Source organism: Narcine bancroftii, chromosome 2, assembly GCF_036971445.1.
Source record: "Narcine bancroftii isolate sNarBan1 chromosome 2, sNarBan1.hap1, whole genome shotgun sequence".
Taxonomy (NCBI): Eukaryota; Metazoa; Chordata; class Chondrichthyes; order Torpediniformes; family Narcinidae; genus Narcine; species Narcine bancroftii.
Window position 1 is genome coordinate 47,087,938 of NC_091470.1, and position 27,368 is coordinate 47,115,305.

Consider the following 27,368-nt stretch of genomic DNA (forward strand, 5'->3'; position numbering starts at 1 on the left):
TGTAAATTTAAAATAACAACTAATCTAACACTATAAACAAGTGTAAATATTTCACAAATAAAACTTGGGAGTAAACCAATGTATTTAGCAACATGAAAGTAAATTTACCTCTCATCTGTCAATAAATTGTCTTCAGTTTTCACACTATATTGCCTACACTTTTTGTTTGCTATGTTGTTGGCATATTTTTGCAACAAAAATATGTTCTGGTAAAAATCATGCCCAATCACAACAAATGCAAAACAATGCAATTACTAGGAAAAGTACATAATAGTACAAGTACAAATGTGAAACTAAAAATCAAATATTTAAGAAATACTTAACATTAGAAATTACAATTAGATATAAATGCAGGTATACTTCTGCACAGGTTTTGATATAATGCAATCTGTCACTAGCCCAGCGGGCCTGACCCAGGCAGTTGGCCTCTGTCTTGACAGTCCCATCCTGGCCGGTCACCATCCCTGACTGAAGATAACTGCAATGCTTACAAACCTGGTGCCTTGGCCCTTGCAGATGTGAAAATGTGATTATCTCCAATCCCCATGGCATCTGCTGTTTGATCTGGCTGGCATGTGGCGCACGTCCTGTCCAGACCACATCACCAAGATGAAAACAAATGTTCGGACTGCCCCCTCTTTCCTCATTGCTCCCCTGGATATATCCACCACACCATACAATTTTAGTTTGACTGTTTTAAATGAAGTGAACTGTTGGACATCAGAGGTTTTATAAACTAAGCTAATGTTAAGTTGAGACATTTAGACGCATGAACAGGTAGGGAATGGAGGAACATATTCAAGCAGATGGGATTTGTTTAAAATTGCATAATTGGAATGAAGGGCCTCATCCTATGCTGTACTGTTAAATATCTAAAATTATTTTGATTTTTTTGAGATCCATATGCTATTTGTTACTTTGGTCCTTTTGGTGGGGGACATTAATATTCACTTGAGAAGTTTGAAGTGAGGCAACCACCAAGTAGTTGTGTTTAACTAACCTGAATGAATTTTTTGAAGATGGTGAATACCATGTGCAAAATATTTTAGAAAGCATTTAGTAAAGCTCCATTAAAAATACATGACCAGCTTGAGCCATTCATCGAGGTATGCAAATACCTCCTCTAATTCTTGATTAATTCTAATACCTCATTCTTGATATGTAGCACCATTTGTTCCTACATTGAGGGTATGTTCACTTACTTTGAATGGGGTTTGACCTATTAGATATCAGCATTCACATGGTTGTGTTATAAAATTGTGTTCATATGGGTGATATGACAAATAAATGCAACATAAATTTTAAAAATTATGCTATTGAAAAGCAAAGTTTGTAGCAGGTGAGCTATTGCCAAATGATCCAATATCTAGTTTCTCCTCTCTGAACGTGCCTTTCTCAAATACTAAGATCGAGGGATTCAGTATAAACATAATGATCTGAACTGTGCTTGCTGTGCCTGGCTGTTCCAAAGGAAGCACTTGGCCACTGACAAGAAAATGCATCCTTGGTTCTGCAGCAAGTCCTTTGATTAGGGAATCAAAGGTTAACCAGTGACTTGAAAAGGATTCTGCTTCAATGAAGAAACTAAAATGGTGGGCAGCATTCTTCCTCTGGTCAGTGCTGTGTGCTGTGGAGAAGCAGGGACAGTTGTTCTTGCAGTTAAAATTGCAAGAATACATGATAATGACTAATTTGGGTAGGGCGAATAAAGAAAAACTTCCCATTAATTTTAAAATCATAGGTCATGGGTGCAAAATTGTTAGCAGAAGATGGAAGGTAGAAATGTAGAAGAATATTTTTACTCAAGAGTTCTGGCCTCAAATTTGCTGTCAGCACCTTGTATATTAAAAGAAATTGACTCACTTGAGAAAGTTTTGCAGTGATGGGGGAAATCGGAATGGGATTGAAAAGATTGCTCTACTAGGATCTGGCAAAGATTCACTGGGCTGAATGGCTTCCCCGTGCCACTACAATTTGAATGCATTGTTACTCATTTATAATTTATTGGTAAAATAAAAATATTTAGTAGTTAGTAGAGAATTACAAAAGTTACAAAATGCATATATTGTAGTTAACAACTCTGTACAACTGTGCCACATTACTGAAATAGAGCTAGTTTACTGGTAATAGTTTTAAATCCTTAGAGATACTGTTTTACAATTAAAATATCACGTGACTTGTGTCGAGAGCACTGAAGCTATTGAAATGAATTATTTTTACAAGTAAGCATTTTTAAGGATGAGCTAGATATTTCAATGCATGTATTTTCATCAGTACTCTCGGGTGAAGTATGATTTCAATAGGCTAAACACTTTTCTATTTATTGTTTTGAAAGAAGTATGTAAAATTATGATGGCTATAGATAGAGTAAATGCAAGTTGGCTTTTTCCACTGAGGGTAGGTGAGTGGCAAACCAGAGAACATAGGTTAAAGGTGAAAAGGAAGAAGTTTAGAGGGAACATCAGGGGGATTTTCTTCAGAGTGGTGGGAGAGTTTTGAATGAGCTGCCAGCTGAAGTTAATAATGCAGGTTCAATTTTAACATTTAAGAAAAGTTTGGACAGGTAGATGGATAGGAGGGGTATAGAGGGTTGGGAAATGGGTGCAGGTCAGTAAGACTAGGCCTGTTTAATGTTCTATGGTTCTAACTTTGTTTCTATGACTTATCAAATCAAGTTCCTTGATTTTAAAACTATAATTCTAACCAATATTCTGCATTCCTGCCGATAATCAACTATTATTCTCTGTCCAAGTTACTTTGGGCCTTCATTTTATTAGTAGATGTAAAGGAGAATGACATCTATCAGGAAGAGTACTAAAGGAAGGAATTAACTGGTGTTTCAAAATTCACTCATGGTGGTTCTGGAGATATTTGACTGAAATCCATCTCTCTAATGAATAATTAAGGAATAGAATGGAGTATTTTAAGGAAATGAATTTGCTACATAAGATTTTAAGGAAAATGTTTTAAAGTTTCACATGTTGCACTAATCGGGTGCTTTTAAATTTTTAAGCACAGCAAGCTGATAAGAACTCAGAATTTTCGAAGTTCCAACATGATACAACAATGCCGCCTAGTGTTCAGCTTGACGTCTGTCATCGACGCATGATTTTAGGCAAATAAAGTAAGTTTTCATGGCATTGCCAAAGAGTTATCAGGTCTCTGGTATGAGTATGTATGGTGTTTTCTGCTTTAATTTCAGATTTCCAGTATGTCTTTTTTTGTTTTTCAACATAGAACTCCATTAGTCGCTTCTCCACCCAACTGCGTCCACTTCCTTGTCCAAGCTGTTTATAAAAATCAGAGAGCAGGTCTCACAAAACAGATTCCTGCTGAACACAACTAATGACTGACCTCCAAGCAGAATATGTTCCATTTACTTCTACCCTCTGCCTTCTGTGAGTGCCAATTTCAAATCCACACACCCAAGTTTGCATGGATGCAATGACTTTCTCGATGAGCCTACCATGGGGAACCTTGTCAAATACCTTAAATCCATGTACACCACACCCTCTGCTTTACCTTCAACAATTTGTTTTGTTACCTCAAAAAGGTTCCTGAGGCATGACCTTCCCTTCATAAAGCTATGCTGATTATCCTTAATTAATGTTCACAAGTTCTGTCCCTAAGAATCTTCTCCAATAGTTTACTCTCCACTAACAAAAGACTTGCTGGTCTCTAATTCCCAGGTTTATCTGTGGTACCCTCACTCTACAAGTACAAGTAAGCTACCTTACAACTTTTAACAGCACTGCTTGATTTTTTTTTCTTCCTAAACCTTGTGTATGCTACATTCTTCTTCTTCACCAAATATTCCACCTCTGTCTATTACCTGACTCAGACCCCCATGCAAGGGATTCCAAACATTTCTACTGTATATTTCCATAAATTTAAAATTAAATTAAAAAGAAATTAGATACGCAGCATGGTAACAGGCCTTTCCGGCCCATGGCGCCCAATTAACCTATAACCTTCATATGTTTTGAAGGGTGGGAGGAAACCAGAGCACCTGGAGGAAACCCATGCAGACACGGGGAGAACGTACAAATTCCTTACAGACAGCACCAGATTCAAACCAAGGTCGATGGACTTGGTTCCCGATTAACATTTCCAAGTTCCTGCCCAATACTAGGGTAATCTGCTCCCTCCCATTTCCCCCCCCCCCCCCAACTCCAATTGAATACTGTCCCATGTTGTCTGCTCCTGCCCTTATAGATATGCTAAAGTTCAGAAAGTTGTAGTCACTATCTCCAAAATAGCTGCCCACAGAGTGGTCTGTCACCTGACCATGTTCATTGCTCAGCACCATATCCAGTATGACCTCTCATCTAGTCAAACTGTCTACATACTTTAGACACTTCATCTATTGAACGCTTTTTCACTGAAGAAGTACCAATCAATATTAGGAAAGTTGAAATCACTCATAACAGTTATTTTTTATCCCTTTCTAGAAGCTATTGGGAGGCCTATACTGATTGCTCTCTTCCTGTTTGAGTCCCACTTAAACCCATGACATCCTCTCTTTCTGCAGCTTTGATACTATCTCTGAAATAGAATTTTCTTTGCAAAAGAAGTTAAAGTAAATTTATAGTCATAGTCCTTAAGATATTTGTCATCGGCTTTGAACTTGGCATTGCATTAACATTAAAATTGTCAGTTTTCAGCTCAATTAGGTTGAGTGGTTGTGATCTTGTGCAGATGTCAATTTCAGTTTTTTTATTTAAAGGTGCATTAAAGACTGCACAACAGAATTGACTGGAGATGCACCAAGTTGACTCATTGAAGGTCATGCCAAGGGCTGAAAAATTAGCAGGAGCACCTACTCTAGCATGGCAGGAAGGGGTCTTCCAATTATGTCAATAAAATCTGGCTGAAGATTATCATCAAAGTTGGTAGATGTGAGAGTGAACCCTAAGAGACTTGTGTAAACCATGTACTATTTCATACTTTGAAGATGGCCCAGAAAGCTGATGTCTCAATCATCAGCTTGTGAAGACTGAAAGTAGGTGGAAATCCAATTGTGGTCTTTTTTTTTTTTGACTCTGCTCAGCCCCAATGCCTAATGTATTTCCAGAGCAGACCAAAGAAAGGGTTATCTACAGGTAGATCACCAAACCACGGGATCCACGCCTGCATAGGTGGGAAGTTCCTTTCTGGATACAGCTTTGTGATCATGTTTTTATCAAGGGAAGAGTTGGCACCCACCTTGATGCATTGGTTGTGCTGTCACAGGAGTGCATGCAGGCTTTGACGACCATATGCTGATCTTCTTTTGCCTTCACTTAAGGTCGCTCATTCCTTGGGCTAATGGTTTTAATTTGTAATACTGTTGTGCAGAGTTGACCATATGATTGTCTACTGGAAATCCTGATGGGTTCTCTTTGAAGCAAGGACTCCAATCACGTGAGGCACTCAAAGTCCATACACAGCAATGTTCTGGGTTTGCTGAATGAACTTCTTTCTGTTGACAGCTTGTATTTTACCTGATGCTCAGTAACATTTCCCCCACAAGTATTGTCAGGCATGGTTTAAAGTGAAGAAAAAAGGAATGTGGACAGGCACAGGCTGATGGCAATATGACAGTTGCTGTAGTGACTTGTAGAGGTTTCCATATTAAACTAAGATTAAATCTCTTTATAAACATTGAGTCATTCTAGTGAAAACGTTGCGTAGAAATTCCTTTGCTCGTAATGTATGTTGGAAAAAGTTCTGTGTATCAATAAGGCCTTTTATGTGTGTGTTTTTGAGGGAAAATGGAGGGTGGTAAATGCTTGATATTCTGAGGCATGACATTTGATATTGGATGAGGTGGAAAGGTTTTGCACATTCTATCAGGTTAAAGCCATTCTCTCATTCAATCTCCACCTTTATAAGGATATTATGGTGAGATTTTTGTCCTGCAGCAGATCTGGAGTTTGACAGTTTACTATCACACGCATGAGTGCAATGAATAGGTGCATTGAAAATTTTACTTGCTGCCGCTTCCCAGTTTTGTAAAGCATGGTATATATAACTAAGGTGCCACAAAAAAAAGATGTTAAATGTAAAAGGAAGAGAAAATATAATATTGAAAGTTTCCAATCATGCAAAAAATTGTTTCACTGTCAGTAATCCAGATAGATATTTGATAGTCTTGTAATATTATGGTTCAGATGGTACAGGGAGATTCTGGAGCTTGATAGCTATTGATGAAAACTGTTCTTGAATCTCCACGTGCTAGATTTATGTCTGAAGGTAGCAGCTGAAAAGAAGCATGAACAAGTTGATGGGGTCTTTTATGATTTTGGCTGCCTTGAGGCAGCACCTTGAGTTGTCTTTGATGGATGGGAGACTGGTGCCCTTTATGGACTTGGATATGTCTGCCGCTTTCTGTGTTCCTGAGCATTTGAGTTTCCAAACTGGACTTTGATGCAACCAGTCAGTATACTTTACACAGTTCAACTGTAGTAGTTTGATGGAGTATTCAATGATACGCTGAATTTCTTCAAATTCCCAGGAGAGGTCCTCTGAAATGTGGATGTGTAGGAACATGAAGGTAATAACTCCCTCCACTGTCCCACAAATGGTTCCTTGGCTTCCCCTTCCTAAATCTGTTTCTTGGCCTTCCTAATGGTGAGAGCAAGGTTGTTGTTCTTGCACCACCCAAGCAAGATCCTTGATCCTCATTCTATAATCTGACTCATAATTTCCTATTATTCAATCAATGGTGGTTCAATCAAAATGTATAGATTTTGTTGGAACCAATCTTGGCTATGCAATTCTGAGTACAGAGAGTGAGTGTAGATTTTAAAATAAATTCTGCATAGTGCAAAAGAGTATTGTGCTACATGAGAGAACTTACAGGAGTAAATGTATTGATTTCTAAAGTTGTAAATTTGCCAGAATACAGAATTTATAAATTGAAGCATTCTATCCATTTATATCCAACTTAAAGATGGTTATGGAAGCAGGTAGTACATAGAGATGTTCAATTATTATATCATTATCTACATTTTCTGGTTCATCTGTCTCTGTTTAGCTCGCATTGCCAGATTTGTCCTTATTTTGGTTTAATTGATTTTTATCTATCTTGTCCTCCTTGCTTACTGGCACTTGAAAACCCTCTACCAGTACTACCTCTACTCCCAGAACCAACATTAGCATCCAGCCTAAGAGATGAACTGAAAACATTCACGAGGTAGGACTGAAGTAAAATTCCACACTGATCCGAATTGATCTTGCCAACCACTACAAAGGACTATATAACTCAAGTTGTGAAACAGCTGCTGTAACAATAGTTCAGGGTAATTGTCTCCAAGTTTTTTATTACTTTTTCTCAACTTTCTCTCAAAATAGTAAAATTGTTAGGGTGTGCATTGAGATATTAATTACAAATAATGTAATGTGGCCACTTGCCCATCTAAATTATTTTTTTTTGCTGCCCTCAAAATGTTTATTTTCATTCCTTTTTACAATTTGTCTTTTAGAAATGAGAAAAGCTTGCAGTTTATAGCAAAAATTGCTTATAGTTTTATCTTCAATAAGGCACAGAATAGTCATGACTGCAGTGATTGTTATAGCTGCTGTTGATGCTACTGTTTAATTGGCTTCAGTAAAGCACTTATCTGGAGCTTTCAAGATGTTGCCAATTTTTGCTGCCCTCGAGATGGAGCCACTCCACTTCTCCAGCGCTCCATCTGTTAGCTCGGCTGAGACTTGTCAGAACATACCCAATAAAGATGCATCTATTTGTATGTAATTTTAGCTTTGTTTAAAAACCAGCACACAAGTTATCAAGCTATGTGCTTCATTGCCTTGTTCAGCATATATTTAAATATTTTCTGATAATTGAAATGAATTATATTCATGATACCAATCCTGAATACTCATTACATTTTCCTCATTATATACAGTTACTTTCATGGATAAAACTTTTGGGGGGAGAAATATTCATTTGAAAAATATCACTCATAATTCACACATGGTAAAACTGCAAAGTCAAACATGCATCATTTTGTTTTTCCCTCGATGAACTTGTTCATTTCTTTTCAATACATCCGGTTATTTGTATAGAAACCTGTGAATGAAGCAACATATTATTAAAAACTCAATCCTGGATCTGTATTTATGCAACTCTAATGGCCTTGATGATATCTAGTGCTAACCTACTTTATAAAGTTGGCCTGATATTCAATTGCATGAGGCATTCAGCAGTGCCAGTGCACTGAAGAAACTGTGTGTGCCATAACAGTTGCATCAGGCCTTGATGGAAGGATGAAGGCTTGCTGGTTCACATGAAATATTCCACTCCTCCCTGAGCTGCTATTGAAACTAGCCATGGACAGATCAAATGTCTCCATGCTCAAGGTAGGACTACGTTCTTTTGACACAGAATAGGGTGGGATGGCAAATTTTATCTTCTTCCCCTGGGCAGAAGATGCTAATGTAAACTGAAATTATTTGAAGTGACTGAAGCTCCAGGAAACATTATCGACACACATGATCTCTTTGCTGTTGTCTGTGAAAGAAATGTGTTTTCTTGTTGTCTTGGCCCCGCACGGAGCTATCCAATTTATGGCAAACTGTATCCCATTTCCTGCTCACTCAGTGAGTCGATTCAATCTTTATCCTTTGAGGAGGAGTCATGTGATGGAGTAGTGACCGGTAGGAGAATACCAGCCCTCTCCGGAAAAGAAGGAAAAAAGTAAAGAAAAAGCAAAGCCACAGACACACAAACCACAACAAATAAAAAATAAAGGTGTGGAGGAAATGGCACCAAAGAAAGAAAAGCCAAAAACAATGGGAAGAAAAGAAGGAAAGATGTCAGAAGACGAAGTGAAGGCCTTACCTGTACAAAGAAGCAGGGACCCACCATGGAGAGAAGAGCCCACTCCCTGAGGTCAGTGGAAGCCCCGAAGGTTTGCGACCCACCGAGCGCAGGACTACAAGGATGGCTCATGGAGCCAAACAGAGGTGTGCAACCACGCATACGCGAGGAATCGTGCATGTGACAAAGACAACACTGACGGGAGGGGGTACCAGCTGAGTAAGATCCGACAGCAGGGCTCCCAGTGGGAAGATGCAGAAAATAATGGGAACGAGAGGGAGGAGAATGAAAAAAGGAAATCAGACACACCAGATGACCAGCCCAGAGGAAGAGGACCAACATCAAGACACCATTTTAAAAAAAGCCAGCAAACTGAGATAAACAGCCCAACAAGAAAGTCAGAAGAGACACAGATACAAGTAAGAGAGGTAGAGGACACAGGTCCTGGAGTGGACTCAGGGGAAGAACATCAGGCTCTGCACAGAGAAATGAAAGATGAAGGGAATGGACAGTACATGGATAAAAAAAATTTCAAGAATATATGGAAGCATTAAAAGAATGGCTAACACGATAATTTAGTGAACTAAAAAGAAGAATTAAGGGTACAGAAGAAAAAGTGAGTATATTAGAGATGGTCATGACAGAAATAGGGAAAAGAGTAGACAAGGTGGAAGAACGAGAAACAGCCATAGAAATGGAAGTGGATGACTTAAAAAGGAAATTGGAAGAATCTGATTAAAAAAAAAAGTTAAACACAGGAGTTGTTAGCTCAGAAGATGGATATAATGGAAAACTATAATAGGAGAAACAATATAAAGATAGTGGGCCTTAAGGAAAATGAAGAAGGCAAAGATATGAAAGAATTTTTAAAAGAATGGATCCCCAGGGTCCTAGGAATGCCAGAAATACAGGAAGGAATGGAAATAGAAAGGGCACACAGAACATTAGCCCCAAAACCACAGCCACAACAAAAACCAAGATCCATTCTAGGAAAATTCCTAAGATATACAACAAGAGAAAATATATTGAAGAAGGCAATGAAAAAAATAAGAGAAGACAACAAAACTACTGGAATACAAGGGTCAAAATTTTTTTTTCTATCCAGATATAAGTTTTGAACTCCTGAAGAAGAGAAAGGAGTTCAATGCAGCAAAAACGACCCTATGGAAAAAAGGTTATCAATTTATGTTAAAATACCCAGTGGTACTTAAAATAGTTATTCCGGGGCAGCAAAACAAACTATTCTCGGATCCGGAAGGACGAAAATTTGCAGAACAACTACAAAACAGACAGAGATGAAGAGATGTAACAAGAACAAAAATGACAACAAACTATATGTATGTGTGTATGTAGGTGTGTATATATATCTATCTATATATATATATATGTGTGTGTGTATATATAAAAAATAGAGTATAGGTAAGAACTAAGAAGGGAAAGAAAGGGAAGAAAGGAAGTAAGGAGGGAATTAAGAGAGTGACCTTTGTTATATATGAAGATTAAAATCTTTTCTGGGGGGGCTGGGGGGGAAGAATTACAGTCACTGCGAAATCAGTTGACACTAGCGAGTGGATTCGCAAATCCAAATGGAGAGGGGAGATGTGGTTGCCCGACAAGGGACAAAGGGCAACTCAGAAAGGGGAGGGACTATTGGGGTTAAAGGAATTTTAGATATGAGAATAGTGGAAATATTTTATGTTTTAGAACTGACGTCTTATAATGTGTTCAAAATAAGAAAGCAGAAATGGATAAGAAGGGAAGGTGGTGATGAGGAAACGGAAAGGAAAGCTAAACAAAGTATGAAATGGCTATGTTGAACTATATGACTTTAAATATTAATGGAATACATAACCAAATCAATAGGAAGAAACTGTTAAATTTACTGAAAAAAGAAAAAATTGATATAGCATTCGTACAAGAAACACATCTAACTGAAGTGGAACACAAGAAATTAAAGAGAGATTGGATAGGACATGTAACAGCAGCATCATATAATTCAAAAGCCAGAGGAGTAGCTATATTAATCAATAAAAATGTACCAATCAAAATAGAAGAGGAAATAATAGATCCAGCAGGGAGATATGTAATGATAAAATGTCAGATATATTCAGAATTTTGGAATTTACTCAATGTATATTCACCTAATGAAGAAGATCAAAAATTTATGCAAGATATCTTTTTGAAGATAGCAGATAAGTAAGGGAACATACTAATAGGAGGGGATTTTAACCTTAATTTGGACTCAAACATGGATAAAACTGGAAAAAAAACTAACAGAAAGAACAAAGTAACCAAATTTATAATTAAATTGATGCAAGAAATGCAACTTTTGGATATATGGAGGAAACAACACCCAAAAGAAAAGGAATATTCATACTATTCGGGCAGACATAAAACATACTCAAGGATAGACCTATTCCTGTTATCAGCCCACATTCAAGGGAGAGTTAGGAAAACGGAATATAAAGCTAGACTATTATCGGACCACTCACCCCTGTTATTGGCAATAGAGCTAGAGGACATTCCACCAAGAATGTATAGATGGAGATTAAACTCTATGCTACTTAAAAGACAGGATTTTAGAGAATTAATTGAACGACAAATTAAAATGTACTTTGAAATAAATACGGAATCAGTGAAAGATAAGTTTATACTATGGGACGCAATGAAAGCGTTCATCAGAGGGCAAATAATAAGTTATGTAACTAATCGGGAAACAGAACAGTTGGAAAGGGAAATAACAAATATAGAAAAAGAATTAGCAATAAAGGAAGATACAACCAAAAGAAGAGAATTGGCAGATAAAAAAATAAAATATGAAACACTACAAACATATAAGGTGAGAAGAACATAATGAAGACAAAACAGAAATATTATGAGCTAGGAGAAAAAACGCACAAAATTGTAACGTGGCAGCTTAAGACAGAACAAACTAAAAGAATGGTATTAGCATTAAGGAAAAAGGACAAACAAATTACATATAATCCAACGGAGATCAATGAAAACTTCAAGAAATTCTACAAGCAACTATATTGAACTGAGAATGAAGGGAAAGAAGACAAACTAGATGAGTTTCTAGCTAAAATTGAGCTACCAAAATTGCAAGAAGAGGAGCAAAATAAATTAAAACCATTTGAAATCGAGGAAATACAGGATATATTAAAAAAACTACCGAACAATAAAACGCCGGGAGAGGATGGACTCCCAATAGAATTCTATAAAACATTTAAAGACTTATTAATTCCTCCTCTCCTGGAAGTAATGAACCAGATTGAAGAAATACAAAACATGCCAGATTCATGCAAAACAGCAATAATTACAGTAATACCAAAGACGGGGAAAGATCCACTAACACCAGCATCGTATAGACCAAATATCTCTACTTAACACAGACTATAAGATAATAGCTAAACTATTAGCAAACAGATTGGCCGACTGTGTACCAAAAATAGTAAAACTGGATTTATTAAGAAAAGACGAACAATGGACAATATCTGTAAGTTCATTAACTTAATCCATGCAGTACAAGGAAATAAGACAAAAACAGTGGCTGTTGCCTTAGACGCAGATAAAGCCTTTGACAGAGTAGAATGGAATTATTTTTTTCAAAGTACTACAGAGGTTCAACCTACCAGAGAAATATTAATTGGATTAAAGCATTATATAAGGGACCATTGGCGCAGTGACAGTAAATGGATATATATCAAACCAATTTAAATTAAGCAAATCAACTAGGCAGGGATGTACACTATCTCCCTCACTGTTCACGTTATCAGTTCTGCCAGTGGTTCTATAGCTAAGAACAGAAAATAAAATGAGAGGGATAAAAATAAAAGAAGGAATATAAAATCAGTCTATTTGCAGATGACGTCATAGTATACTTAACAGAACCAGAAATATCAATAAAAGAATTACATAAGAAATCGAAGGAATATGGAGAAGTATCGGGGTACAAGATCAATGCAAATAAAGGTGAAGCAATGCCAATGAATAATGTGGATTTCACAAAGTTTAAGAAAGAATCACCATTTAGATGGCAAACACAAGCAATTCGATACCTTGGTATACAACTAGATAATAATTTCGGCCATCTATACAAACTAAATTATCAGCCATTAATGAAGAAATTACAAGACGACTTAGAACATTGGAAAGACTTACCACTAACACTGATAGGAAGGGTAAATTGTATTAAAATGAATATCTTCCCAAGGATACAATACCTATTTCAATCGTTACCAATTCACCTAACAGAGAAATTCTTCAAGGAGCTAAAGAAAATAATGAAATTCTTATGGAAAGGGGGAGAAACTGAGGATAGCACTAGATAAATTAACAGAATGGTACAAACAAGGGGGCTTACAGCTACCAAACTTTAAGAATTATTATACAGCTTTAAGAATTATTATTAAGATACCTATCAGATTTTTATCAAACAAGGGAAGGACCAGATTAGAGCTACATAAAATGGGGGAGAAGGTACCTGAACATATACTATATAAGTGGGATGAAAAGCTGGTGCAACATAGGAATTCACCAGTACTGCACCATCTGCTCAACATTTGGAAGAAGATTCACGTAGAAAGGAATAAAACAAATTATCAACTACCAAAACTAATATTGACGCAAAATCAACTAATCCCTTTCACAATAGATAACCTTTCCTTTAGAGAATGGGAGAGAAAAGGGATCGAAAGAATAGTAAATTGTTTTTCGGGAAATAAATTATCTTTTGAACAAATGAAGGACAAATATGGTACAACTCCCAGTACAATGTTTGCATACCACCAACTGAAAACCTACTTGAAGGACAAATTGGGAAGCAGGCTGAGGTTACCAGAAGGAAGCAGTTTTGAATATGTGATTACAGACACAATTATAATTAAAAGATTTATAACAAACATGTACATCAAACTGCAAGAGAAAGAGAATGAGGAAACAAGCTGTAAACACAAACAAAAATGGGAACAAGACCTAAACATAAAGATAAAGAATGAAACATGGGAAAAGCTATGCTCTGGAACTATGAGAAACACAATAAACACGAGGTTATGCATGATACAATATAATTGGTTACACAGGCTATACACCTATACAGGTGTTTTCGCTGTAAGAAGGAAACAGGAACAACATTACATGCAATGTGGGCATGTGAGAAAGTGGAAAAGTTTTGGGAAGATCTAAACCAGGTATTAAATAAAATCACAAAAAGCAACATACCAAAAAATCCAGAGATCTTTCTTCTAAGTAATATAAGAAGCAAAGAACTTGGACTCGATTTGGATGGAGCACAAAAAAAGATTTATTATGATAGCCTTAGCTGTAGCAAAAAAATGTATTGTGTCTACCTGGAAATTAGAAGATAGCCTGAGAATACAGCAATAGTACATAGAAGTGAATAAATGTATTCCATTGGAAAAAATAACATATTTAAAAAATAGCATCTCAGTATTCAAACAAATTTGGGAACCGTACATGGAACACAACAGAGAAGTCCTACCGCGGACCTCCACTGCCTAAAATGACAGAAGGAGAAGAAGATGAAATGAACTGACCCAGTATGTAAAAGTAGAAGACACAAATTTCTTGTTTATTTGCATTGTGTGATGACATTGTTTAATGGGTTTGATGTACATGTTGAACATTGAGTGAGTGGGGAGGGGGGGTGAAGGAGGGAGGGGGAAAAAGGGGGAGAAAATGACACTGTATATTCAAGAGGGAAAGTTTGTGTGTACTTTGGTCAGTATGGTTATAGTGTGAAAAATAAAAAATTTTAAAAAAAATCTTTATCCTTTGAAGATCTCTAGTTCATTTAGTGACCTTGATGGGTGATGTTAGAGATGTTTTATAGGCTTCAATATTCTTATTAGGTTTATCAGTCAGAATTTCTATATTTGATTACTATTTATTGCTACATGATGACACTGATCTTAAGTAAAGGAGGGATTAGATTTATCATTCACCAATATAATTTTCACTGAAGTTAAATTCACTGAAGTTAAATTGACTGATGGTCCATCTAAAGGTACACATTGCTTTACATTATAACTAGGATGTAGTTACTTCACCACTATTGATGGTTAGTTTATACTGTCCTGAAATGACTGAAATTTACTGAAAGCAGTGAGAACACATTTTACTATTTCAGCAGAAATATCAGCAATGTAAAAGCTGAAGTAGTTTTATGGCTTGTCCAATCTATAAGGTCATGCAGAAAGCAGTAAAATACTTAAAATATTAAGGGCAAAATTAAGCCAAGTGTGGAGCTATGTTGCAAAAAAGATATAATTATTTGGTAAACCAATGCAATTGATTTGCTCTCAAAAAAGGGAGTACCTCTTGAATATTTTATTTAAATTTTCATAAAATGCATTAATCTCCAAATGTAGGAAAATATCCAAAATACACCCCAAATCAATAATACATGCTATTAGATACCCCCAAGCCCCTTCCCCCCAAAAAAATGATAACCATAAAGACCAGAAAAACAAAAGGAAGGAAAGAAAAGAAAAAGTAAGAAAAAAGGGAAAAAGAAACACATTTATTTACTAAAATTTCAATACATTCAGTCAACCTTTTCCTTTATATTAATCAGGTACTGATTTCAGGGAGTTGATAAGTTTCTGAGGTTCAGGGGATACCTTTCAATACCTACAATATGTAAATATGGGCACCAAATTTTTTAAAAGGTATCCTATTTATTTCCTAAGTTGTATGTAATTTTGTCAAGAGATAGACAACTATGTATTTCAGCATGCCATCTCCATTCCCAGATGCAAATTTGATTTCCATGTCACTGCTATACATTTTCTTGCGACTTCTAATCCAATTTTCACAAATACCTTTTGAAACAAATTAAGTTTTCATTTTGGTCTTATCCCTGATATATTAACTTTTTTTTAAATAAAACTTTGGATGTTAAGGAAATTTGACTCTAGTAACCCAATCTAAAATGTTGCTAAGGCTTTTTCTTCTGGAATTTTCAATTATACAACCTCGCCTATTCAGGAAGGGGCAAGTAAAAATATTAAAGGAGAAGAATATCCAGTTAAACCAAGTTTGCTAACACCATGATTGTAGTTTAATACGCAAAGATGTTGGAGAAACTCAGCGGGTCATGCAGTGTTCTTTATGGAAAAAAATGCATAACCAATGTTTTGGGCCTGAATCCTTTGTCAAGAAATGAGCAAAAACAGACAGGCACTTGAATAAACTGACTGGGAAAGGAGCAGGGGAGGAGCACAGGCCAATAGGCAAGAGGATATGGATGTGATGGCATGAGAAATTTTCAATATACTGTGTGTGTGTGAGTGTGTGCCTCTTTTGTGAATTGCCCTGTGTGTAAATAAAGCCTACTGTTCAGCCTTGATTCTCTTTGAACCCATCAAACCTATTCTTGAACACAACATCTGGAGAGTGACCAGACAGAATATTAGGTGGTGTTACTCCACTTTGTGGGTGGCCTTGGTTTGACAGTGCACGAGGCCAAGGACTGACATGTTGGTGTGAGAATGAGGCACAGAATTGAAATGGTTGGCCTTTTGGAGGTGGGGGTGGGGAAATCCAGACTTGCATGAATTTCAACACTACCATCTAGTTTTCAGCAATGAAACGTGTGACAAGATCATCTAATTTGTAGTAACTTCTGTGGGGGATGGGGACGGGGATGGGGGGAATGTGATAAAGCCAGAGTTTTTCTCAACAGTGAGTGGTCAAAATGGATCATTCTGTCCTTCCAGAGATAAATTGTCCTCGTCCTTCAAAGGGCTAACCACTATCTTTGGAGTTGATGAAGTAGTTATAAACAAGTGTTCCATAAAAAGTTTGCTGCTTTCTTCAGGTGCCTGAAGTGACCCAGACTCCTGTACGCAGTTTGACCTCTGAATTAATTTAAATAGACCTCCGATGGGATCTTTCCACCAGTTAAATGACCTTTCTCCTCTGCTGCCAACAATGAGCTTGGCTCTCAAACTAGCCACTGATTTCAGAAATAATCTTAGCAACCCTATTCTCAGCAGAGAATTTATTTTCAGCAAAAGAGTTAGACATGCACGGAGGTTCCACAAAACTGGAATGTCCCAGTCTTGATGTTTCTTGTTTGTTTGCACAAAACTCCAAAAAATGCAGTTGGAAGCTATTTGCTAGAGATGGCTTTGCAATGAATGGGACAAGTCCCCTTGGGAAAGTATTGTCTGCTACCAAAATGATCAGAAATCTTTGCGCATAATGTATTACGATCTGAGCAGTAATGTGTTCAAGTTCACTAACATCTGACAAGTACCATCTGACAGCATTCTCTAGTCTGCCTCATGTCAGAGTTTTCTAACTAACCTGGGAACAATGATAAATCAGACTAACACTTAACACTAAATACAAAATGGGAAAGATTTAGTGAACCATAAAAAAGTCGACACAAATGAGCCTTGAGAAAACATTGGTTCAGCTTCTTTTGGGAGTATTGTCTTCAATTTTGATGGCCTTGTGACGGCATTAAAGGGGATTCAGAAATGATTTAAGGTCCTGGAACAAGACACTGGTTGTAAGGATTGGCGAGATAGGTCTGCTTTCTTCAGTGAAAAATGGGCGGAGAGGAGATTTGATAGAAATGTATATGTAATGGTTCTGGACAGAGAGGGCAGTTAGAGGTTGTCCCCTCTGCTTCAAGGGTCAAGGATTAAAGGTGATGGAGACAAAATAAAGGAGCAAGGTTTTGTATGGAGCATATAGTTGGAATCATGAGTTTACTGTGTGCAGATGTAGGGGTGGCAGGTACTATTTTGGCCTTTAAGAGAGAAAATATGGTGGACAAAAATTTGCAAGCCCGTGGAGGGAGGGGGTGGATGTGCAATGAGTCAATTTTGCTCGTAAATGGATGTCATGCATACAATCAGTCAAATGGCCTTATTTGTAGATGATTTTGTAGTGTGTGCTTTAATCTTCATGTTTATCTTTAAAATTTTGCTTAAATGGATTTCTATGCTCCATTCTCATTCAACATTTCAAAATGAATGTCACATAATGCATTTTTAATGCAGAGTATTGTTGATACATTTTACAAACCCCATTGTGTCCTAAATTGAGATAAAATGTGCTTCTAGAGTTCTCTGAATTTTTCTGCACACATTTACCATTTTTGTGAATTGCACAGCAAATAATCAACTACCTACATTTTAAACAATTTATTCTTTAACAAACTGAGTTATGGATATACTAAAATTTCAAACTGTAAGACACTTAACTCATTGATATAAAGACTGTAATTAAATTATCTCAGTCAGTACTGATAAATAATATTTTGCTCTTTTATCTATCTATTTTCATGCCAACAAGAATTGTCTACCCATAAACAGGATGGAGTATAATAATCATACAGATGAATGCTTGTTGTACTCAGCATGGCCATAATTTCCAGCAGACTTTGCTTCTGAAGATATGAGAATAACAGAGCCAGAGTCAAACAGAACTTTCGGAAGAGATATTGACTAGAATTGCTTTAGTAAAGGATAGTTGTAAGTATATAATACGATATTTAGCTCAAATTTTCTAAACCGAGCTATGATTTCTTATAAATCACAGTAAAATATGGTGATCAGTGAGATATTTTGTGTCTCTCTGCTGTCTTAAGAATAGGATAAATATGCTGAGGCTTCATGAATTATTAAGAATCTGATTGGAGTAATTCTAGAAAATATAAATATGGACAAGTTGTTCAGACTGGTTATGCTTGCCTCCAGTAGTTCAAGAGCTGGCTAACAGCACAGGTGATGTGGAAAATATGATTAACAAATTTGTATGAATAGCTAAATCAATCGATGAATTTAAAAGTAGCATTGAGAACATGAGGTGGAAATCTTTTAGTGTATATAAAGATAAAAGTAAAATATGTCTGTTGCTGGAAATCAGAAATAAAAACAATGTCTTGGCAGTATTCACAAGACAAGCAGTGTCCATGAAGAGAGAGGCAATTAATATTTCAGGACAAAGACCTTGGATTCAGATGATGTGTCTTGCTGAGTATTTCCAGGTTTTAATGTTTTTATTTCAGTAATCTAATATGATTACATAAGGACAGGACCAGCTATATGCTAGATTTCTGACCTGGTCAAATCCAGATGAACTAATTTATGCACCATTTACCCAATCCTACCATGATTCCCAGGGAGCAAGGTCTATTGATCTCAATCTTGTACAAGCTCATAAATGCAGCAGCCAAAGTTTCTGGGTGGAGTTCTGAAGATTCTGAATGAAAAATTTACCTAATTTTTGTCAGTCTTTTTTCCTGATGCAGTGACAGCTGTTGATTTTAAATATCGCTTCTTTTTTTGGAGGGAGGAGAGAAATCTTGCAGATAATTAATTTTTCTATTTAATACAAGCTATTTTCAGTGTATTTGGCACTAAATTACGTGAATCATTGAAGTAATTAATTATGATTTTTATCAGCTGTTGGTTGTTGAATTCAGAAGGGACCAAACAAATGAATAAATTGCCGTTGATTTCCTGTGCATCATGATCTTTGTAGTGGTACTTTGTTTCATGTGAAACGTTACTCCCTTTCTTGCAGCATACTGACTTTTCGGAGTTGCTTCTACATTGTTGTTGGGACCTGCTTTCATTTCAAGCTGTTGCAGTGCCTACCCAATAAAACCAAAAACCTCTGGCTGAACAGAACAGGCACATAAATTAGGCACAGGACACCCTACTGAGCAAAATATTGTGGTTGCTCCCATTTTATGCTCTTAAAATGGCACTATGTTGAATTTGAATATTTAAAATATTAATAAAAAGCACAATAATGTTCCATCAATTATTAGAAACAAAGTTGTATAAAAATATGTTGTACAGAAACTTTATAATTTTCTACCTGGTGTTTATTAAAATTTGAACTGGATGGTAGGTAACCAGAATCATGAATGTTGCCGACCTCAGTATGTATGTATAGATAGCACTTCTAAAATTGCCAATTATTAGCATCTACAGTATTTTACTTTCAGAACATTAAGAATACCTATAACTATATACTTGTGGGGAAGAAAGACAAAAATCAGATGAATTATGCTGGAGTTTCTATTTCTAACAAAGATGAGCCCAATGATTGATCTTGAGAGATAACTCTCACTTTTGACCACAGGTCTATCAGGCAATGGTCAGCATGCAGACACTGAGGGAAAAGAACTAGATGGATATTGTGGAGTGGTTTTCTGAGCAGACTATTCACATCATCTGTCAGAATGCCTCATTGCCTGAACTCTCTAACAGGTACAAGTATCTGGTCTGGCTGGTGGTAAGAGAAGCCCTCTTGATCGTATCCTTCCTGTAGTACTGGAATATCACCCCCAACACATGTTACTATCAAGACAATTGCAGTGGGGAGGAGACAGTCACCCACTTCGCTCACTGTGGATTTGCTAAGAGTTTGGAGGATATGGGGGTCCTTGTCATGGTTCATCCCCAGCACCAGGGTAAGAGAGCATTCTCCAATTTATGTGATCTTTCCATGGGATGCATGCAGAGATAGACCCAATGCTGCTAGAAGATCATCAACTCTGTTAAAGATGCTCTTTGATCAATCCAAACCCTGGTCTTCCAGCATGAGTGAATGCTTCTTGTTATATAGTCAGGATAATGGGAAGTATTTTATAACTGTGTTAGAATACACCCTTCTCACTGTAGTAACTGTAGTGCACCACTGTGGGGTGTATGTATATGTGAATGTGTGAACAGTATCCTGAGATGGTGGAAGGCATCAGTTAGTAAAGTCTCTTGTTATTTGAATCTTGCATCTCTAAGTTATCTAAGAAGCCTCCCAAGTAACACAGAGACATAACATGATGGAAGCAGTATAAGAGAACAGGAATAAAGCCATACAATTGATTGTAAGTCACTGAAATACAAAGGGAAAGAAGAGAAAAAACATTACTGAAAAAAACCAAATGGCCACTTGAGAATCTGCCTGGACCCTAAAGGTTTAAATCAAGCAAAAAATAGAGGTCAACACCAACACCAACACTAGAAGACATCACAGCGGAACTAACAGGATCCAAAATCTTTAGCAAGCTAGATGCTAAGAATGGATACTGGAATGTGAAACTAGATTGGGAATCAACACTACTAACAATGTTCAATACTCTATTTGGTCGTTACAAGTTCCTGCAGACAAATGCATTATAAGAGAGAAGAAATGCCAATTCTTCAGAATGGTGTACACTCCCGATGAGGTCAAGCCAGGCCCAGAGAAGGTTAAAGCTATTGCTGAGATAGGATTCCCAAAGGACAAAAAGGAACTTGGAAGTTTCCTTGGGTTGGTCCAATACGCAAGTTCCTTCATACAACATATGCCAGACTACACAGGAAACATCAGAGAGTTGCTGAAGGAAGACGTGGAATTTCAGTGGTCACCATCACATCAGGGAAGTTTTGACCAGCTCAAAGAAATAATATGCAGAGAAGTGGAGTTGAGATACTATAATAGAGAAAAAACCCTCACTCTGCAAGTAGATGGATTTAACAAAGGTCTTGGTGCAGCATTAGTACAAGAAGGAAAACCAATAGCTTTTGCATCAAAAGCACTAACGACAGCAGAGACCAGATATGCCAATATTGCGAGAGAGCTGTTGGCAGTCGTGTACGGATGTGAGAAGTTTCACAAGTTTCTGCATGGAAGAAAGTTTATAGTGGAAAGTGATCATCGCCCACTGGAACACATCCAGAGAAAGAACCTAAGCAAGTCACCAGCTAGACTGCAGAGGTTACATCTACGACTACAATGCTATGAGTTCCATTTAAAATACATACCAGGCAAAGGTGCTTGATGATACATTGTCATGACTTCCCCCAAATGAAAAATATGAAATGGAAGACAAGGGGATCAAGATGCATCATCTCGTCTGTGTGACCAATAATAAATTAAGCCAGATCACAGAAGAAACCATTGAGGACAATATGTTGCAAATGCTTTCTCAACAAGTAATACAAGGATGGCCAAAGAAGATAAAGCCGATACAGCCTTCAATACGTCAATATTGGTCTATCAGAGAAGACATATCGTTAGAGAATGGTGTTCTGCTGGCTGGATCAAGACTGATTATACCTGAAACAAAGCAGAAAGAGATTCTCCAGAAAATACATGAAGGTCACATGAGAATGAAGAAATTCAAACTCAGAGAGAAGTCAGCCGTGTACTGGACTGGTATATACAAAGACATTGAAAATATGGCGGTTACATGTCAAATATACCAAAAGTACAGAAACACAATTAAAAAAAGAAATTATTTCCACAGAAGTACCTGCTAGGCATGGCACACAGTGGGAGCAGACTTATTCACTGAGAATCAAGAGTGTTACTATTAGTAGCCTGTTACTACTCTAAGTTTATGTTCTTCAAAAGGGTAAAAGACCTGAGACCATCAACTATCGCCTCAGAAATAAGTGTGTTCTTTGCTGAACAAGGAATAAACGAGCAATTAATATGTGACAATAGAACACAGTTCACGTCACAAGAACTCAGAAAGCTGGCTGCAGAGAATATGTTTGTTATCACTACATCATCCCCATACTACCCTAAAGGTCATGGGTTCATTTAAAGACAAGTGCAAACTGTAAAATGCACAATAGTTAAATGTCGTGAAAATAAAGAAGACCCATACCTAGCTCTTCTGTCATTACGAGCAACACCTTTAAGAGCTGACACGAAGTCCCCAGTAGAACTTCTAAATGGCAGGAGATATAAAACAACTCTGCCAAGCAAAATACACCCTCCAGAAGACCAGAAGGGAACCAGAAGAAGACTGGCTGACACGTAAGAAGGATGCCAGCATTATGACAAACATGCACAAACATTGCCAGAACTCTTAGGAGGCCAGTATGTGCATATTCAAGAGCTGACGTTGAAAACATGGACTCCAGCAAAGGTAATCAGAGAAGCTGAGATACCAAGATCATACAATGTCAAGACAGCCTCTGGTAATCAGCTGAGGAGGAACAGAATTTACATCGGTTGACACAAGATGTGATGAATCAGAAAGCTTTAATACCAGCAAAGCCTGCAACTCCAATATCAAGTGAGGTATCAAGTGAAGAGACCACAACCACTCATACCAAAACATCAACAGAGTAGTTGTCAGGTGAAGCACAACAAGCTACATCACCTACACGTGTACCAGCAACACAGAGCCCAACGGTCGCAGCCAAATCCACAAGATGGCAAAGGAACATACTGCCACCAGCGCGATATCAATAAAACTATTTTAAAAAGAGTTGTGTAAATAAACTAGTGTACAAGTTCAGTTTCTTAAGTTGCACTGGAAAGAAAGTGATAAAATGAAATTTATCTTGAGAAGGAGGCATGTTGTATAGTCAGGATAATGTGAACTATTTTGTAACCTTGTAAGAACACACTGGAGTAACTGTAGTGCACCACTGTGGGCATGTGTGTGAGCAGATTCCTAAGATGGTGGAAGGCATCAGTAAGTAAAGTCTCTTTGGCTATTTGAATATTTTATCTCTAAATTATTTAAGAAGCTTCCCAAGTAACACTGAGAAATAACACTTCTGACTGGCACATTCCAGGCTGTAGTAATATGTGCTAAAGGTTGCTCAGTGCAACCAATGCAAGATGAAGGACTGTAATCGAGGGACCTTCCACTATCAGCCATTGAGGGACTGAGATTGGTGAGAAAGCTCCTCAAACAACAGAAGGGGAAACTAATCCATGGGGTCACCCAAGTGGCAATGGTGCTTTGAAGTATAAATAATAGTTAACACTGAAATGTACAGTAATTAAATGAATGTCAGAATGTGGCACTAAGAATACAAAAAGATGTTGCACTGTTTCCCTTTGTATACATTTTTTACTGTGAATAATGTTTATTTTTGTGGAAAAAATATAACTAGAAAATGCATTAAACAGGTATTCACCTACAGGCCTCGATCCATGATCACGAGCAGTAAATTTTATTTTCTTTGTAGGTTTTTTAAACATTCTAACCTCTTTACTCATTTACCAAAATGAAAAGTTTTTGTTTTGTTACTTCAGCAGGACCAAGAATTGGAGGAAGAGGATTAATAGCCTCTGAACCGTGATGGGTATTAGCTGTGGCTAATTGTGGAGATTAGACTAATTACATTGCTGATAAATAAATCATAAGTAATGGAATCTCACATCAAGCTCATGATGCAAATTTTCTTTTTGAACTTTTGTGTAGTTGAATGTAAAATTGTATTGTAGTACACAGATATGGGTTGAAAATTGCTCTTATTATTTAAAATCCGAGGTTCTTTGGTCTTCCTAGTTTGGATAATGTTGTGGAGTTGGGAAGTACTGTAGGGAATAGAGTGCAAGATTCAGAAGGCTCAGGGGTTAAGGGATTTAAAAGGTAAGTAATTCGGGGAAAAAATAAAGACTGAAGGTCATTTCAAGATCCAGAAGCAACAGAAGAGTGCACTTTACCCTAGAGTTTTGAAACTTGAGGTAAGAAGCAGAGTGGGCTGCAAGCAAAGAAGCAGTCAAACCAGTTTTCTAGTCGAGTGCGAATGGTTATAAAGTGGTTAAAGTTACCTTAAACTTTATTGCAGTTGCTGAAATTTTATCATGGTTAAAGTTTATCAATTGTAATTTCAAAACTCTCCTGTTTCATTAATGTCAGAATTCTGAGGGGTCTGGGTGTCAGAAGCAGTCAGATAACAACATTCCACTCTACTAGTAATGAAAAGTCCCTCACTTAAATCAATGTAAATATATTAAGGTTATTTTACAGGTCCAAATTACATACAGTTTAGTAAAATAACAGTTGGTTCTTTCACACATGGTTTTGATACATGGAAATTAATAATATAGATCTGAGATGTTGGAGCAGAAGTAGGCCATTTGCCATTCCATCATGAGCTGATCCATTCTTCCATTTAGCCCCACTTCCCTGCCTTCTCCCCACAACCTTTGATGCCCTGACTTTCCCTGTCAATCTCTGCCTTAAATATACCCAATGGCCCTGGCCTCGACAGATGCCCATAGCAGCAAATTCCAGAGGTTCACCATTCTCTGGTTAAAGAAATTTCTCCCTATCTCTATTTTAAATAGGCAACTGGCAACCTTCAATCCTGAATTTGTGCCCTCTTGTTCTTGACTCCCCTACCATGGGAAACAACTTTGACACATCTACTCTGTCCAGGCCTTTCAACATTTAAAATGCTTCAGAGGTCCCCCCTCATTCCTCTGAACTCCAAGGAGTACAAACCAAGAGCAGTCAAATATTGCTCATATGCTAATCCCTTCATTCCAGGATTCATTGTTACAAATCTCTCCAATTCCAGCACAATTCCAGTAGTTTGCCCAAAACTGTTCCTAAACTCCAAGTAAGATCTCCCAGTGCCTTATAAAGCCTCAACATCACATTCCTGTTCTTGTATCTTATTCCTCTAGATATTAATGCCAACATTGCATTCACCTTCTTCACCAGCAACTCATCCTGGAGGTTAGCCATTAGGGTATCCAGCATTTTTATTAACTCCCCATCCAAATAATAGTCTGCCATTTTATTCCTTCTATCAAAGTGCATAACTGAACATTTTTCCCAACCTTGTATTTTATTTCCCACTTCTCTGCCCATTCTCCTAATCTAAGTTTCTCTGTAGTCTCTCCATTTCCTCCTCACTACCTGCCCCTCCACCTATCTTTGTATCATCTACACACTTTACCACAAAGCCATTTATTCTACATTCCAAATCATTTACAGAAGTGCCCCCAACACTGACCCCTGCAGTACACCACTGGTAATTGGTAGCCGATAAGAATATGATCCCTTTATTCCCACTGTTTTCTGCTGATCAGCCATTGCTCTACCATGCTAATATCTTTACTGTAATACCCTTGTCAAAGGCCTTTTGAAATATAAAACATCCACACCGTGTCCTTTGTCTAGACTGCTTGACAATATAATGGAGTTCAGGACCCTTCTTGAGGGATATTGATAAAGAAAGAAATCTGTAAAGGAAGTACTATGCTGCAGCTGCTTCTTTAATGCACATCTAAGCCACCCCTTTTCCTTAACCAGCCATGGAAAAATACAGAGCCTTGATGGGCATAATGGTATTGGTACATTCAGTGATAGCAGAAATAACAGAGATATGGATTCAAGATTCAATTTTATCCCTTTTGTGGCCCCATCCATGTTCTCACTGACTCTGAAACCAAATGATTCTGTAAAATATTAGAAATATGAAATTCTTGAACTTGACAAGCTAATGTTGTAATTTTTACAATCAATTGCACAATAGGCCACAAAGACACACAGCAGCACAAATAGGGCATGTAGATAATGACTTACCAGGTTGTACATTGTTAGGAAGCATTAAAAAAGTACTTGTCAATTGTCTCCATATATGATACTGCTTCAAGTCTTCGGAGCACAGAAAGCTTAGATAAAATTATATAATATATAAAATTAATTTAATTATTAAAATTAATCATAACATTTAAGAATAATTGAAAATAATATGGTAATTTAATAATAAATTGGAGCAACACAACCCTCAGTAGTTTGAGCTGTTATTTCTCAGTCCCAGAGACATGGGTTTGATCTTTCCTGTGGATGCTGCTGGATTTAAACATTGTCAATGTGCCCCAAAATTATGTGAGAAAAATACGAGTCTGCAGACACCGTGATTGAAGTTAAAAACACAATGCTGGAGAAACTCAGCAGGTCAAAAAGTATACTGTACTTTATGTAGCAAAGATAAAGATACGTAACCGACGTTTTGAGCTTGATCCCTTCAACAAAGTATTTTTAAAAAAATATTTTATAGACTCTAACTGTAATGTATGGTAAACTAGCCAAAGTCATTTGAAAATTAACTTCTAAAATAGTTCAAAATTGCAGAGTTTATATTATAGTCAGCAGTTGTGTATTCTGAGATATAATCCTAATTATATTATGATGGCATTCATCTTTTAATACTGGAATTCTGATTCTATGGCAGAAATTAATCACATGTTTTCAATATATTCTAGAAAGGCGCAAAAGATTATTTTTTCAATTTGTTTGTTAAAATATATATTTTGGATGCTGTTGTAGCGGCCTGCACATGGAGATGCAGACCAGTCCATAAAATGGCCGATGAACATGTCAACCATGCGGACCTGGGGGTGATACCGGCCATCGTTTCAGGTGACCTCCGCACGGCAGGAAGATGGGAACTATGCTGGGAATGCCGACCAATCTTAGGCCAGTGCTCCTATGACGCAGGGTCATGACATTCGTGCCAGGGGCTCATATAAGCGCAATGGCCAGAGCAATAAACCAGTCTCATTTTCCAAGGCTTTGGTGTGTGTGTGTCATTCTTCTTCACGCTCACGTAGTGCGTAAGCTATATTGGTGACCCTGACAGGTCCAACTGGCAATTGGACCCAAAGATGATGGATCAAGCAGAGCCAGTAACCTTCCACATGGTCTCTCTCAGGCTTCCAACATTTTGGGTGTCACAGCCACATGTGTGGTTCAAGCAGGCTAAGCCTCTGTTTCAGCTTCACCACATCACCGCCACTGACCCCCACTACTTCTACATCATGA

The 27,368-nt window shown here is 37.2% G+C and overlaps 1 protein-coding gene across 14 annotated transcripts in view; it reads left to right on the plus strand.

Annotated features, from left to right (window-relative positions):
• Positions 1 to 27,101, plus strand: part of zbtb42 (zinc finger and BTB domain containing 42) — a 35,122-nt gene extending 8,021 nt beyond the window's left edge. For 5 of the 14 annotated variants that reach the window (XM_069916557.1, XM_069916560.1, XM_069916569.1 and 2 more), the window contains exons 5-6: positions 3,019 to 3,124; positions 4,727 to 4,880. In XM_069916557.1, the coding sequence (XP_069772658.1) occupies positions 3,019 to 3,123 (105 nt within the window). In that variant the 3' untranslated portion in view covers position 3,124; positions 4,727 to 4,880. Of the gene's footprint in view, positions 1 to 3,013; positions 3,125 to 3,237; positions 3,399 to 4,726; positions 4,881 to 7,110; positions 7,284 to 18,136; positions 18,316 to 19,936; positions 20,339 to 26,873 lie in introns of those variants that run through there. The other 9 variants (XM_069916561.1, XM_069916563.1, XR_011351204.1 and 6 more) reach the window with 8 other exon arrangements.
• Positions 27,102 to 27,368: the final 267 nt, after the last annotated feature.